This window comes from Molossus molossus, unplaced genomic scaffold, assembly GCF_014108415.1.
Source record: "Molossus molossus isolate mMolMol1 unplaced genomic scaffold, mMolMol1.p scaffold_m16_p_5, whole genome shotgun sequence".
NCBI lineage: Eukaryota > Metazoa > Chordata > Mammalia > Chiroptera > Molossidae > Molossus > Molossus molossus.
This window is the reverse complement of record NW_023425388.1, coordinates 60,381,595-60,397,075: the sequence shown is the minus strand read 5'-3', so window position 1 is coordinate 60,397,075 and position 15,481 is coordinate 60,381,595. Positions and strand designations below refer to the sequence as shown.

At 45.8% G+C, this 15,481-nt stretch overlaps 1 protein-coding gene across 1 annotated transcript; it reads left to right on the top strand.

Moving 5' to 3' along the window:
• The first annotated feature begins 818 nt into the window (after window positions 1-818).
• On the top strand, window positions 819-9,874 carry MUC20 (mucin 20, cell surface associated). The gene is made up of 4 exons (XM_036243504.1): window positions 819-917; window positions 5,199-6,518; window positions 8,799-8,890; window positions 9,642-9,874. The coding sequence occupies exons 1-4, from the start codon at window positions 845-847 to the stop codon at window positions 9,708-9,710; spliced, it is 1,554 nt and encodes a 517-aa protein (XP_036099397.1). The 5' UTR covers window positions 819-844; the 3' UTR covers window positions 9,711-9,874.
• The last annotated feature ends 5,607 nt before the right edge of the window (window positions 9,875-15,481 follow it).

Sequence of the window (15,481 nt, the reverse complement as noted above, 5' to 3'; positions counted from 1 at the left end):
CCTTCTCCCAGCTGGTGCCTTCTCCACCCGCACCTGCAGGCTGGCAGAGGGACATGGTCCTGGCCCCGACTGGGATGCAGAGTCACAGGGTACGACAATGGAAGCGTGGTAGAATCAGAGCCCTGCCTACCCCACACTGGAGAACGTCTCCTTTTCTCAGGCACCGTCCCTTCTCTCGACTGCTTGAGGATCGGAGCCAACGTCGGGGCTCTCACCATTCACTGAGCTCGTGAGATGCATGTTTCTGGTGAGCACCACGTGTGTAGCAGGCACTGTGTATGAGTTTACTCTCTCATGTAATCCTTACAAAGCAGTTCAGTGAGGCAGAAATGATGTCCATTTAACAGCCAGGAAGTTGAGGTTCAGAAAGTTTCTCTAATTTGCCCTAGATTATACTAATAAAGTCTAAGATGAGGAATGAGACCCACGTCTGTCTAAATAAAAGCCCAAGCCCAAGACATGAGGATTGGGTGGGCGGGGGAAAGGGTGGTGGGAAGGGGGAAAATGTGTATGAAGCACCATCTTCTATGGCCTCCTGGGCTGCAGGACCAAGGGGTGAGTATCACTGTGAAAATTATTCCACATCTTCAGATCAAACTTCAGAGAGAAGAAGACACTGGGCAAGGGGGCAGGAGGGTTAGCTTGCTGACAGCCCCTGACATGCTACCTGCCAGGTAGCTCTCAGCCTCTGCATCTATGACCAGCTGACCGCAATCTGGAAACTACCTGGTCACACCTAGGCACGTGGCCAGCCCCACCTCCCTGGGTAGAGGAAGCAGGAATAGGTGGTTATGAGAGGCAGTGGGAAAGTCTGCTGGTCAGCGTGGCTGAAGTCCTAGCTCAGATGGGCTCTCTCTGGACCCTTGCTCTACTTTTCTTCTGCTGCTGGGAAGCTGGGGCCCCTGAGAGCTCTGCAGGTAAGAGGGCAAGAGGTCCTGTGGGCTTCCCTCCTGGCAGGGCTCTGGGTGTACGTTTCTGTCTCAGCAGCCTTTGCGGGTGAGGGTAGCTCTCTTGGGCTCATTATAATTAACCATAAAGCTATATATGAAGTATTACTTTTGTTATCGAACAGAAAGAGTTGTCCACCCAGCACCAGCAGAGCCAAACACTAAACACCCAGAACTGCAGTGCAGAAAAACTGGCTCTTTTATTATGAATGGCACCATCCAGGGGAACAGAAAGCTAATACTCGGAAGTCTGAGCTCCTCAATGTCAAGTACGTTACAGATTAAATAGGACAAAATCACAAGACATCGTGGTTAGGGGTTCAGGGTCATGCTGGGAGCTGATGGTCAGAGGTGAGGTAAGGGTAATAAGTTCTCTCTCCAGGTCTGTTCTGGTGTCCCTCTGGCTGGTCTCCTGGGGCAGTAGCTAGAGGGTGGTTAGGGCTTAGGAGCTGAAACATAACTTTAGTCAAGATGTTATCTTTAGCCTGCTAGAGGTCCAGGCCGTGTGATAAGTAATCCGGTCCTGGTTACTGTCTTCTGCTTCCTCAGGGGTTGCTGATTATGGGAGAAAGTCTGGGAGAGAAAGATGCATTCATTTGAGAAGAGAGAGAGAGAGAGAGAGAGAGAGAGAGAGAGAGAGAGAGAGAGAGAGAGGGAGAGGATTTCTATCCAGGATTTAAAGCTAAATTTAATCAGAAGGACCCTGTGTTTCACTATTATTTATAAGGAGATGCAAATGGCAGGGTGTCTGTCCCCTTAAGCATGTATGTATGATGCTGCGGTCCATACAAATGAGCAATAGATATTATTTTGAGGTCTCCGTGGGTTTGTCTTTCTGCTGGTGGGAGTGTGAGCAAGTGGGGGGCAGGGAGGTGCAGGCTGGTGATAAATGTGACTAAAGCCAAAGAATGTGGCTTGATAGGATTCTAACTGTAAGTTTATCCTTTAAAATACAGTATTTGTGTGAATCATCTGACTGTCACAGACTACTTGGGGAGGGTGGATTCTGAGAGAGACAGGACTTTTATGAAAAGAAGAGAACTAACATTGATCTGTAATAGGAACTGTGCCAAGCTTGTCACATGCATTATCTTCTTTTTAAGATGGACTTTATTTTTTAGAGCAGTTTTAGGTTCTCAGCAAAACTGAGCAGAAAGTACAGAGATCCACTCCCCCCTACACACACACACACACACACACACACACACACAGCCTCTGCCACTATCAATATCCTGCACCACATTGGTACCTGCCTTACAATCAATAAACCTCCATTGACACATCAGTATCACACATTATCTTTTCCAGCTTAAGTAATAACAATTTATTGAAAATCCCTAGGATGGTTATCACCTCCCAACCTCGAGGGAGGAGCTGACACTGTAGGTAATCATTGAGAAATGAGACACTGTCCCAACAACCCAGCCAACATAGGTAGGAGGAAAGACATTCCCCAGAAAATGGGTCAGTCTCTCTCATCTGAGAAGGGCTGGGGGGACAGATGCAGAGGGGACCATCACATGAGACTTGGGGAGCGAGGAGGGTATGCTGGGGCCCACACTGGCTCCTCAAACACCAGGGCACAAACAGACCGTCTTCTCTGGGGGTGGAGTTCTTAGTCACCAGGCTAATTTTTCACCTTGATGAGGTTGTCACTTGCCCAGGTTTTTCTTTTTTAGAGACTATTTTTCAAGAACAATTTTAGGTTTACAGCAAAATTGAAAGGAAGGTGCAGAGATATCCCATCTACCCCATGCACTAACTTGGTTGTCCTCATAATAACCCTATGAGAGAGATATGGTTCTTACCCTCCCCTTAAAGGCCAGGAGACCGAAGTTTGCTGGGATTGAGTACCTCATCTGCAGAGCCAGGATTTGCTGCCTCCCATGCCCCACCTCAGGGCACACCGACCACCTCTTGCATGCACGGCGATCTGCAGGGCTTGCGCTGCACATTTCACACTTAACTCAATCGAATCTTCACAGCTCTGTGAAATAGGTGCCCTGGCTCCGTCACACAGGAGACTTGGCCAGGGTCCCGCTCTTGGTAAGCAGCAGGGCAAGCGGCAAAGGCAGAACTCAAACTGGGGGTCCAAAGCCCACAGGCACCAGTTTGATTTGCGGGATGGAGCCGGAGGTGGCAGCACTCTAGAGCTGCAGTGGCCAGGGTGGGCTTTGAGAAGGGCCCATTTTGAAGTCTTCTTTTTGAGAAGACCCCTGGTGGGTAAGAGACGTGGGTAGGGGGTGGTAAGAGCCCTGGAGATGAAGAGGCTCTAGGTTTGGAAAACAGGATGACACCACAGGCTCCTGGAAAAAGACGAATGTGTGTCAGGGGAGGTTAGTGGTCAGACCTCAAGAACTCAGGCTACTCTGTGGGCTTCAGGTTGTGTGGGCTGATCCAGAAAGTCTCTGCTTCCACCGTGAGCGGACCGAGGAGGCTCAGAGAAATATCTTGGGCTTTGAAAGTATATTCCTGTAAAAGTATGATTTGTGTTAGTTAGACTACACTGGATGAGTCATGAGAGCGCATGCCGTGACCCACCTGATAGGCACGTGGGTCCAGCCGGAAATTCTCACTGTATTAAAATAGGTTGTGTGCTCTCAAGTGACTCTTTGAAAGGACACAGTGGGGGGTGGATGTTTAATAACCCTTTGCAGGCTTTGAAATATAAGAACTTCCCTATTTCCCTGCTCCTCTTGGTCCTCACCACCACGGCAAGGCAGGATCGGACCTTCTTTCACAGGGAGGAGATGGGGACATGAAGAGGTCTAGTGACTGGCTTCGCTGGTAAGAGACTGTCAGGATTTGAACCAGTAAGTCATTGAACTCCGGAGCTAGTAAGCAACAGCCCAGGGCTGGAACCCAGTCCCTTGCCTCCTGGCCCAGTGCTCTTTCACCATTCAGTGGGAGACAAAACAGGACTAGCTGGGGACCTGGGGCCTCATTGTGACACCCTGGGTAGAAGTGACCACACAGTTCAGCACCTCCTTTGGGTCCTTGGGTTCTTTTGGGCCAGTAGATTTCAGTAAAGACCATCCCAAACCATCAGAACCCTGAAAAGGGGGGCTTATATTTTGATCCTTTCCTTCCAAGAGTAGTGTTACTAATTAAACACAGGGTGTCCCCTTAAATTTGAATTTTAGGTAATACAATTTTTAGTATAAATATGTCTCAAATATTGTGTGAGAAATAAATACACATACTAAAAAGATATTTGTCATTGAAGTCATTCCTTGTTTATCTGAAATTTAAATTCAGACTTAATAGAATATTCTTTTCTAACTCAGGCAGCCCTCCCCAGGAGGCTCCTTGTTCCACTTACAGAGAGAGCCCCTCCACTCTGGCAGACAGGAGAGGCATCTTTGTCAGCCTGTAAAAGAGCCTGTTGGAGCCTCTCCGGGGCAGTGAGCACCTGCCGGCCCTCCACTCACACAACCTCAGAGGGCTGGTTAAGTGAGCAGAGACATTGTGCTCTGTGGAGAAATACTCGGAGCATCTCTCTGAAAACTGACTCCCTGTTACGTCATCTGGCTCCCTGTTACCCGTGAAAAATGCCTGGCACATCATTTCTGCTTTTCTGGGATTCCATCCCCATCATCTCAGGTCCATGCAAGGAGAGGTTGAGTAGGGATGGGAAGGAAGCTGGCCCCTTTCCCCTTGCTGGAGCGCCAAGGACTCTCCCTGCTCCCCCCTTTGTGGCAGCCCCCACCCACGCTGTCTCTGGAGGTTCCTCTCTCCTAATCTCCCCAGCTACCTCTGAACACAAAGCCACAGATGCTTCTTACAGCTGAAGTGTTTTTACTTCCACGGGGAACCATTTACTGAATGAGAAAAGTATTGATGGGAAAGTGACAAGGGTTCTTTCAGAAAATTCTGAGAGTTGTGGTCCCAGCTCTGCAGTTCTCGGCTCATGAGGACTTCTGCCTTCTTTGCTCCTCCCTGAGGCTGGGTCCTGGCCCCACATAGTCCTTCTAAAGCTTTCAGACCGATAATCAGCTCCAGTCTGGGGCTTGCTTGCCTCAAGGGGACCATCAGAGGATCAGTTAGGGTGATCCCAGTTCTGTGGCTGCCACATGGGACTGGTCTTCCCGATACTCTCTCCTTCTTCCTTGTAAATATAGATGACAAATGGGGTCAGAGCGACTTCCCCTCACACCCTCCTCCCAGCAGTGCTCAGGGCATAAACGTAAGAGCTTCTGCAAAGTCAGTCCACTGGGACTCTGGCTCACAAAGTTGTCTTACCCAACACAGGCCCCAGCACCCATGGACCAAGCCCTTTGGTGACAATGAACCACACAGAGGTGCCAACTGTGACTCTGGGGGTCAACACAAGCTTAGAGGGAGCCTCCAAGACTACTGACCTTGCTGAGACCTCTGTGCCAAGTCACATCCCTTTGGAAACTCAAACCCTGGGCACCCAGTCCTTTGATAGGACCTTAATCCCAGCCAGCACCATCTCAGAAGCAGAGACCAGGATAACCAAAACCCTATTTCCTGCAACAGAGACCAGGGCCCTCACAAAAATAACCCTTTCCAAGGTCACAGTTGCGATCACCACTTCTGTGGAGACGTCAGCCACAAGTGACAGCCCCTCGGGAACTGGAATGACCACAGTTAAGGCTGTTACAGGGAGTGATATCTCAGAAGCCATCTTTGACACCCTTTGTACTGATGACAGCTCTGAAGAGGCAAAGATGATCACAACCAACACCTTGACGTTGGCTCGCATGTCTGCAGAAGCCAGGGCTCTGGCCTTGGGGAGCAGCTCAGTTCCAGCCAGCATCACCTCACAAGCCCTGGCATCTGACGTCACTGTTCCACCTAAAGCCTTGGTTGCCTACACAGTCACCGACAATGAGGTTATCAACTACAGTATTATAGAAATAGAAACCACTGCCATCATCCCTGGGACCCCAGACGTGGATCACAGCCTCACAGGAAGAAAGACCCTGTCCACCCCTGAGACATCAGCTTTGCCCAACTTCACTGGAGCAAAACCACACCTCACTAGGACCACAACCTCTTCTGAGATCTTGTCGACAGCCAGCACCTCAGAATCAGTCACACCTGATACCACAGTTGAGACCTCATATGCCGCCAGTAGCTTCACAGGAGAAACAACAGCAGCCAAGGCCACCACCCCCAGAGGAACTTTGGTGACAGTAAGCATGAATCCCTTGGAAGAAACCTCATCTCCCTCTGTTGAGGCAACAGTCCACACAGAGGTCTTGGGAACAGCTATAATCTCCACAGAAGCTGGGTCAACACTGGGCAAAGCAGCTTCCTCTGCTGGGACCTCAGCTATGGTCTACAGCCTCTCGGAAGTAGCCACCATCAAGAAATCCACCCGCTCGGAGACACCTACCACAGACAGCACGACCAGCGGGCCTGTTCCCGTCAGCGGGACCTCTCTGCCTTCTGCCCATCTGACTACAGCCAACAGCAGCCAAGGAACAGACGTCACCGTAGCTAAGACCACAGCCTCAGCAAAAGCAGCCAGCACAGCCAGCACTTCCCCAAGCCCCACATGTACCACTGCTCAGACGAGGTGGGCCACAGACGTTACTACAGGTAAGAGGCCACCCATGAGTGATCTTAAGGGATTTGGGGTTGAAAGTCTCCAGGATGGCTACATGCTTAAGCAGTAGGGAGGAAGGAAGGGTCTGGGAGCCTGTTCTGAGCCCTGTCTCTGACGTCCCCTCTTTGTAATCTTCTAGTGGTTCTTGCTAAAGTCAGTAACAAGCAGGTTAGGGCAGTGTGTGGAAAGAGTGTGGGGCTGGGAGTCTGCCTTTAACAACCTGAGTGACCTAGGACAAGTCTCTCTTCCTCTCCAGGCCTCAGTTTCTCCATCGGTAGCTGGAGGGGGTGGCAATGAATGAACAATGAGGTCCTTTCCAACTTTGCCCTGCTATGAAGTTGACTGTTGAGTAACTGCTGTGCACCAGACAAGGCCCCAACATTTATTTAAAAGACATGGCCCTCATGCTCTGGAAGCCTCGGGCCCAGCCAGAGCCACCCGGAAGAGCACCGAGTGGGCGTCTGGCCCAAGGGGCTACCCTCTGAGCAGCTGAGACCCAATGAAAGTGGGCTCCCTGGATGCACTTGCTGGAGTTGGCACCACAAATAGTGACAAAATAAATAAACCGGGCGAAGGTGTGGGAGTTTTAAGCTACATCTCTGAGATAACAGCTACTCCTCAGAGAAAAAGCCCTCGCCCAAGGCTGCTTGGTCAGCTCAGCTCCTGGCCAGCCCGTGGCCTCCATCTGCCTTCCCATCACTCTGTCCTCATGCCTCGTCCGTGTAGTAGCCTCAGCTTGCCCTGCCTTTCTGGGAAGCTGAAAGAAAAACATTAGTCACCATCCCCTTGCTAAATTTCTTTTCTATTCCAGGCAGAGGTGATACAAAAATAGTTTACAACCGGTGAGCATTGGTACCAGCTGAATATTTTCTCTGATGCCAGGCAGTGTGGGAGGAACTTCACATGTTACCTCTTCTAATTAAATAGTCAAAGCCACCATATCATGGGGGCTGGGTGAAAAGATTGAGAAGTACAGATTGGTAGTTAAGAATGGTTGTAGGGATATAAACTACAGCATAGGGAATATAGTCATTAATGTAATAACTGTGTATGGTGCCGGGGGAACACTTTGCAAAGTATATGATTGTTTAATCACTGTGCTGTATACCTGAAACTAATACAAAATAATATTGAATGTAAACTGTAATTGAAAAATAAAATTAAAAATGATAATTTAAAAAACCCATCACTTGAGGTGGGAATTATGACCCCATATGACAAGTGAGGAAAACAGATTTAACGAGAGCATTGGGGTTCCAGATGAAAGTCTGTCTGATGCCCAAACTCAAATTGTAGTTTTATTTTTAAAAAATCAATTTATCGATATATTTTTATTTTAAAGTATTTTTCTTAATTATTTGTTGATTAGATGATATAGTCACATGGTTTAAAATTGAACAGGTACAAAGGGTGCACCATAAAATGTCTCTTTCCCACTGTTGTCCCCCAACTACCCAGTTTTCTTCACACACATAACCGGTGGTGCTGCTTTCTTGTGAATCTTCTTCTGGACATGAAATATGCATATGGAAATATCAAAAGGAGGTTCTGGCCAGTTTGGCTCAGCGGTTAGAGCATTGGCCTGTAGATCAGAGTCTCAGGTTTGATTCTTGGTCAAGGGCACGTACCTCGGTTGTGGGTTTGATCCCCGGCCCTGGTCAGGGTTGTGTGGGAGGCAACCAATTGATATGTCTCTCTCACATCAATGTTTCTGTCTCTCTCCCTCTCTCCTCCCCTCCCTCCCCCCTCCCACTCTATCTAAAAAAAAAAAATCAATGGAAAAATATCCTTGGGTGAGGATTAAATAAATTTAAATATATATATGTATATAGATGAATGAAAAATATCTATATAGTATTGATATTGGTATCTATATCTATATGAATCTATAAAGATACAGGTATCTTACATCCTCCTTGTTATGCATGTAGAGTGTATGATAAAGACAGATCTCTGAGGTAAAGCTATTTTTTTTTAATGGCTGCTCAGTATTCCATTTTGTTTTATCATAATTTATTTAACCATTCCTCTATGGATGGACATTCAGGTTGTTCAGAGAGAGGGAATTATCTTTCTCTTCATAGTGAGTAAATGTAAGATCCTGTGTGAACACAGACATATTTACATGTGGGAGTGAGCACACAGACACGTTTACACGTGAAAGTGAGCACATATATGTAGAAGGAGGACAGAGGCTTGGTAGCACCATTCACATCTTGATTTCTGAACTGGATTCCCCATGTTTTTATCTTTCTACTGTTCTCAATTTGCAGGTGGGGATGAAGGCTTCTTTCTCCTGAGGCTGAGTGTGGCCTCCCCAGAAGACCTCACTGACCCCAGAGTGGCAGAGAGGTTGGTGGACAAGGTGAGTGGGCACTTTCTGGGCCAGGGGAGTAGAGGAGAGAGAGATTCTTGGGAACTCTTGCAAAGATCTGCAGGATACAGAAGAGTGTTCACTTGGGAGGAGTCCAGTTTCTTATGAAGTGTTAGGAACTAAATCTAAGGATCCCTGCCTGGCTTTATTTCTGCCTGTTTTTCCTGAGTTCTGAATTCCTCTTCTCTGCTATGTAAAGTAATGATTTCCCTCACCTCCAATCTCCTCAGGCCCTTAGACAGTCAGAGCCTCTGGCCTCTGGGAGGTCAATTATATTAATGGGCAGATAAGTAGGACTTTTAATGGCAAGTGCAGAAACCCAACTCATCATAGCACATACAGAAAAGGGAAGATATTGGCTGAGAAACCTAGAAGTGTCTATTCCGGCTTCAGCTATGGCTGGATCCAGCAGCTCAGGGGTCAGACAAACAACACATTTTGGAGCCACATAGATCTGGGTGTGAATTTCAGTTCCTAACTCTACGACATTGGGTAAGTGACTCTATAGATCTTCCTCTCTTATAAAAGAAGGCTAATACTACCTGCTTTATAAAGTCACTTTGAGGTTTAAATGACCTAATGTGCACAAAGCACCTAGCCCATGCCCAGCCTGCAGGAGGCTCAGGAAATGTTGCTGGCCTCCTCATTTGTTCTCTCCCACTGTCCCATCCTGTCCTTGGTCTGTGGGGAGCTCATGGGCCAAATGGGCTGGAAGTGCTCACCTGCTCCTTTTGCCCTCCAGCTCCGCCACGAACTGCACGTCCACATGCCTCCCATCCAAGTCTCCCTGCTGCGTGTCAGGAGGGACTGAAGAACATCAGCTGCAGCCAAGCATGGCCATGTGCCAAGAGGGTGCAGTACTGCCTATGGCCTGGGACCACTGCAGACTGGAGCCCATTGCTGTGCCAAGATGTACTTGGAAGGTTCCCACGGGAGTCAGCTGGCCTAACCCCTTACCCCAGACACGGCTGTGGGACCCTGGCTCACATATGCCTGAGTGTATCTGTGTGGGGAGTGGGGCTTCCCCTGTTCCATGTTCTTGGGTTTACCTTGGCACATAGGTTGTCATCAACTGTGTGCTTCCATCCGACAATAAAATGACACTCACTGTGGCCCAGAAGTTATCTATTTGACCTCTGTGTTTTTGACACTTTTATGATATAGAAATTCTGTGTATCTTCACTGCCACCATCCTCTATTGCTCCCCTGTTTTTGGTTTGGACTTTGATTGCAGCACTGACTGAAGCTAGCACCAAATCCTGTTGAACTGTGATCTCCTCCAGCACCCCTGAACCTGGCAGAGCGCCTGGCCTGTGGTGGGATCACAGAGAATGTTTGTTGAATTGACTTGAATTGCAAGTTCTGGACACAGGCAGGTTGTGTTACTCAATTATTCCTGTGCCCGTAGCTCATTATTAATAATAAAAAAAATCACATTATTATTTTAGAATTAAATGTGACTTTTTTCTATTATAAAAGTAGAACTTGCTTGATTTAAAAATTTTGAAAAATGCAAAAGGATCAAAGAAAAAATTTTTTTAAATGGAAAGGAGAGGAAGAGAAAAAAAAAATTCCTAAAGTCTCACCTCTTATGTATCACTATTGTTAATGTATATGCTCAGTGTCTCCATTTGGTCTGAGATACCTCACATTCAACATTTCCAAAATCACAGTCCTAATCTTTCCCCCCATACCTGCTGTGCCTGCATCTTCCTCATCTTATGTCAGTTGCACATTTTACATCTAATTCATCAGGAAATTTTGTTGGCTTTACTGTTGTCAAAGCATGCCCAGAACCCGACCCCTCCTCACCATCTTCACTGCTCTCACCTGGTCCAAGCTGCCATCCTCTCTCACCTCCTAACATGTCTCCCTAATTCCACCTTTGCCTCCCACTCCCAGGCTAGTTCTAGTACATCAGCTAAGTCTGTCTTTTTATAATGTAAGGCAGACCATGCCACTCTTTTGTCCAAACCCTCCCATTTCATTCGGAGAAAATGCTGAGTTCCTTCAATGGTCTGCAAAGCTGTATACGATCTGCACCCCTCTGCCAGCCTCTTTAACTTGCTCACTGCACTCCAGCCACACTGACTTTCTTGCCTTGGAAGCATGCTCCTGCCTTAGGACCTCGGCACGCGTTGTTCGGTCTGCTTAGAATGCTTCTCCTTCCGATACCCACTCAGCTAACTCCCCACCTCTTCACCTTCTCAGTGGGTCTACCTGATCACTCTCTTCTTCAGTTTTCTTCATAACACTGATTACAACCTAACATAATATATATTTTATTGTCTTGTTATTATCTGTCTCCCTCAACTGAAATGAAAGAGTGTGCTCACTGCAGCACCCCTAGGGTCAAGGCTAGTGCGCAGTAAATATTTGTGAAGCGAATGAAGGAAACAAAACGACTTGGATATTGCTCTGAATAAGGGCAGTATGTGTGTTCAACCGACTACCTTCCTCTTGCAGAGTGGGGAAAAATGAGTTTTATAAAGTATGTTGGACAAAATTAACTCAGACATTCATCCCAGCATATGTTGAGCACCTACAATAGAAGAGAGACTGTGTTGTGTACCATGGGGACCCAATATGTCTTCCCACCGGAATTAAGTTAGTAAAGAAAGTTAGATATGTATAAAAATAACAGATTGAAAGAACTTATTTACACCATATTTGGCAAAATCATATTTTCCTTAATATACAAAGAGCTCTTACAAAGCAATAAAAAGCAAACATAACAGTAGAAAAGTGAACAAATGGCAAGGACAGGTAATGCACAAAGAAGGAATATAAGTGCCTCTTTTTCATGAAAAAGAAACTTTGTCATCATTAGCAAGAAAAGGTAAATTAGTACATCGAGATATTTTTATTGTGTGTCAACAGGTAAAAATAACAACATTCGTATTAATGAAGGTATGAGAAAAAGGTACTCTCAAACACTGCTAGTTTGAATAAAATTGGTACAATCTTTTTGGAGGATAATTTGACTATTCAAAGCCTTAAAAATGTGTATCCCTTTAACCCAGCAATTTTATTCCTAATTATTTATCTTAAGGAAATAATTGGGAATCTGTACAAAGACCAATAAATATATATGTTCATTACATATGTATGGTGTCAGATAGGTACTACTAGACTTATTGGGGTGATCACTTTATAAGGTATATAAATATCTAATCACTATGTTGTACATATGTGACTAATATATTGTATGCAACTGTAATTGGAAAATAAACTTTTTTAAATGTTCGTTATAGAACTGTTTATAATAGTTAATAAAAGATAAACAAAACAAAACTAAAACACAAATAAGATATCTCAGTGTAGCCATTTGGTTAATAATAGTGTTAAGTGTTATTTTATACATCTATAAAAGTGTTTTTGAGATGTATATTTATTAACATGGAAAGAGGTTCATGAAATATTATTTTATTGTCTATTTTTAATCCTCACTGGAGGATATTTTTTCATTGATTTGTTTGAGATAGAGTGAGAGGGAGGGATGGAGAGAGAGAAACATCGATGTGAAAGAGACACATGGATTGGCTGCCTCCCGCTTGACCACAACTGGGGCTGGAGATCGAACCCGCAACTGAGATGCGTGCCCCTGATCAAGAATAAACCCACGACTCTCCGGTCCGCGGGCCGACGCTCTAACTGCTAAGCCAAACTAACCAGGGCCTCTTTTATTTTAAGATGAAATCATTTTTTTAAATCCAAGATATCCTTCACACTATATCCAGAGCTTTCCTCTCCAAAATCAAAACTAGTCCTATTCTTACCTACAGGGTTAAACCCCCAATGTTAAATATAAGGGTGTTTGTGATACAGCCTTGGCCAACTTTCTCAGCTCTGTGTCCTATGGCCCCATCTCTGGTATCCTATGTTCCTCCCTCCCACAGGGAACTTCCCACTACTTCCCATCACACCTGCTTTGATCCAGAGTATTTGCACATCATGATTCCTGCCCTGGAATGTTTTCCCTCCCTCTGGTCCCTTCATCTGGAAAACTCCTATTCATGCTGAAAAGCTCAATTCATTCAGCACCTCCTCTTGGTGTCTTTCCTCAAATTCCCTGAAGAGGAGCTGATTTCTTAGTCTCTTTGTGTTTCTGTTATAACGCTTACATGCTATATTATGGTTTATTTATTTACAAGTTTGTTGAGTCATACATTCTTCAGGACAAGTGCCACATAGTATTCATCTCTGTAGCCAAGAACCTAGCACAGACCCCTGCACATGGAGAGCATGCAAATGTTTGCTGAATGACTGAAATGTGGGCCATGGGAGTAGACAAGCATGAAATATGGGCACTGGGTTCTGAATGTTAAGAAAACGGCATCCAATGTTGAAGTCAACCAAAATATAAATAAATAAAAAAAGAACAGTGTATTGATTTTTAGAGAGAGAGGAAGGGAGAGGGAGAGAGAGAGAGAGAAAAACACTGATCAGCTGCTTCCTGCATGCCCCCTACTGGGGATCGAGCCTGCAACTGGGGCCTGTGCCCTTGACCGGAAATTGAACCAGTGACCTTTTGGTGCACAGGACAACACCCAAGTAACTGAGCCACATGGGCTGAGGCCAAAATGTAAATTTAATGATGTCATTGTTATTAAGCTGCACTATAATTAGGCATGAATAGAGAGCAGTTTGCATAAATGACTATACCACCACTGTTATATAAATCTAATTCTTAAAAAGTTTTTCTTTTCTTGCTTTGCACTTATTCAAATTAGTGAGGCCCAACAAAGTGGATAATTTAATCTTAATTACATACCTTCAAGGATATACAGGTACATACAATGCTGATTACTGTTAGTGAGAGCCAAAAAATTTATAAAATATGGTACAAACCAATTAGAAGCATTTGGGAATTAAAGTGTATTATTGTGTGTGTGTGTGTGTGAGAGAGAGAGAGAGAGAGAATTACTGAAGATGACCAAAGTTAGAGGAAGTAGTTATGAAAGCAACGAGAATCAGAAGTGCCTGGAGAAAATTCTCCAGTTGTTTGCAATTCAAAGGTGTGTGTATGTGGTGAAAATGCCACACATTTGACAAAAACAAAGGTGGTTGTGAACCTAAACCAGGTAGCCTGTGTCTGAAGTCGCCTGTGACACACAAACTCAGAAGGAAAAAACACGAGGCCACAATGAAGACAACATGAGGTGAAACTTTTCTGAAAGAGACATCACCTGAAGCTTCTGCCAGACAGGTCCTTCCTTCATCCTTGTGGGGGCCAGGCCACCAATTAGTGGAAAGCAGTGAATGGTAAGCAATCCCATGAATGTGCCCCAAGTTCAAACGAGTGGGCATCATTTTTTGGTATCAATAAATATTTACATTGGCATATTATGCCAGTTATCTATTTTTTGTCATTCTGGTCATTAAAAGCTGCTTGTCCCTGGCTCACAGGCAGTTTCTGAAAGGCTCCGTTGAGAGCAGGGAAGGACGGGCTAGGGACTCTATGTCTCTGTCCAAGCATCTACCTGACAGCTCTCCTGGTGCCCACCAGGGGAGGGGATAGGTGATCTGCTTCCTCCTTTCTGCCAAGCAAACATGTGCCTAGAGCCCCGAAGAAGTGCCCGTTAGTCCTTCACTCCAGGTGCGTGAGTGACAGAGTACAAACCACACAGAGTCAAGATGTGAGTTGATGAAATTTGCAGCTGTGTCCTTGATCAAACTGCACCATTTCCTTCCCAGCCAGAGGAGGGTGTCCCCCACAGGCACCTTCTTCCTTTCTCATGACACCCTTTCTCTGCATGCCCAGTGACTCAGTTGTTTTGACCAGGTTGCCAGATAAAACACAGGACAGTAGTTAAATTAGAGTTTCAGATCAACAATGAATACTTTATTTTATTTATTTATTTAATTTTTTTTATCCTCGCCTGAGGACATTTTTGCATTTTTTTGTCCAGGTAGAGTGGGAGGGAGAGAAAGGAACAGAGAGAGAGAGAGAGAAACATCGACGTGAAACGGACACATCGAGTGGCTGCCACCTGCACAACCAACCAGGGCCGGGGACAAACTGCCACCGAGGTACGTGCCCTTAGCAGGAACCGAACCCGGGTCTCTCAGGACCGCAGGCCGATGCTCTAACCGCTGAGCCAAACCAGCCAGGGCAACAATGAATACTTTAAAAATATACATGGATGTCCCAAATATTGCATACGACATCTTTACACTAAAAAATTATCTGTGATTATCTGAAATTCAAAGTTTACTGGGATTACTGTATTTTTATTTCCTAAATCTGACAACCTTACTTTTAATGCCTCCTTTCCCACCAGTGTTCCTGCCTCCTCTCTTTTCCCAACCTGTGAGTCTCCTGCTGCAGCAAGCCCCCAATCTCCTGGTAGGCTTTTGGACATCTCCACCGCCTCTGGCAGGATTGTCTGTCACCTGTATTCTGCCTTCCTGCTCCCTCTCCAGTGCTCAGTGGGAGGAGAAGAAGCTTAGTGTCTGAAGAGGGATGAGGGGAGGAAGGACTTTGGGTGGCCTTGCTCTCCCTTGCCACCTTGCTTTTCTTCTTTCGGGTTGTCCTTCTCCAGATTTGATGACGCAAAGTATCTATAACAATCATTTCTT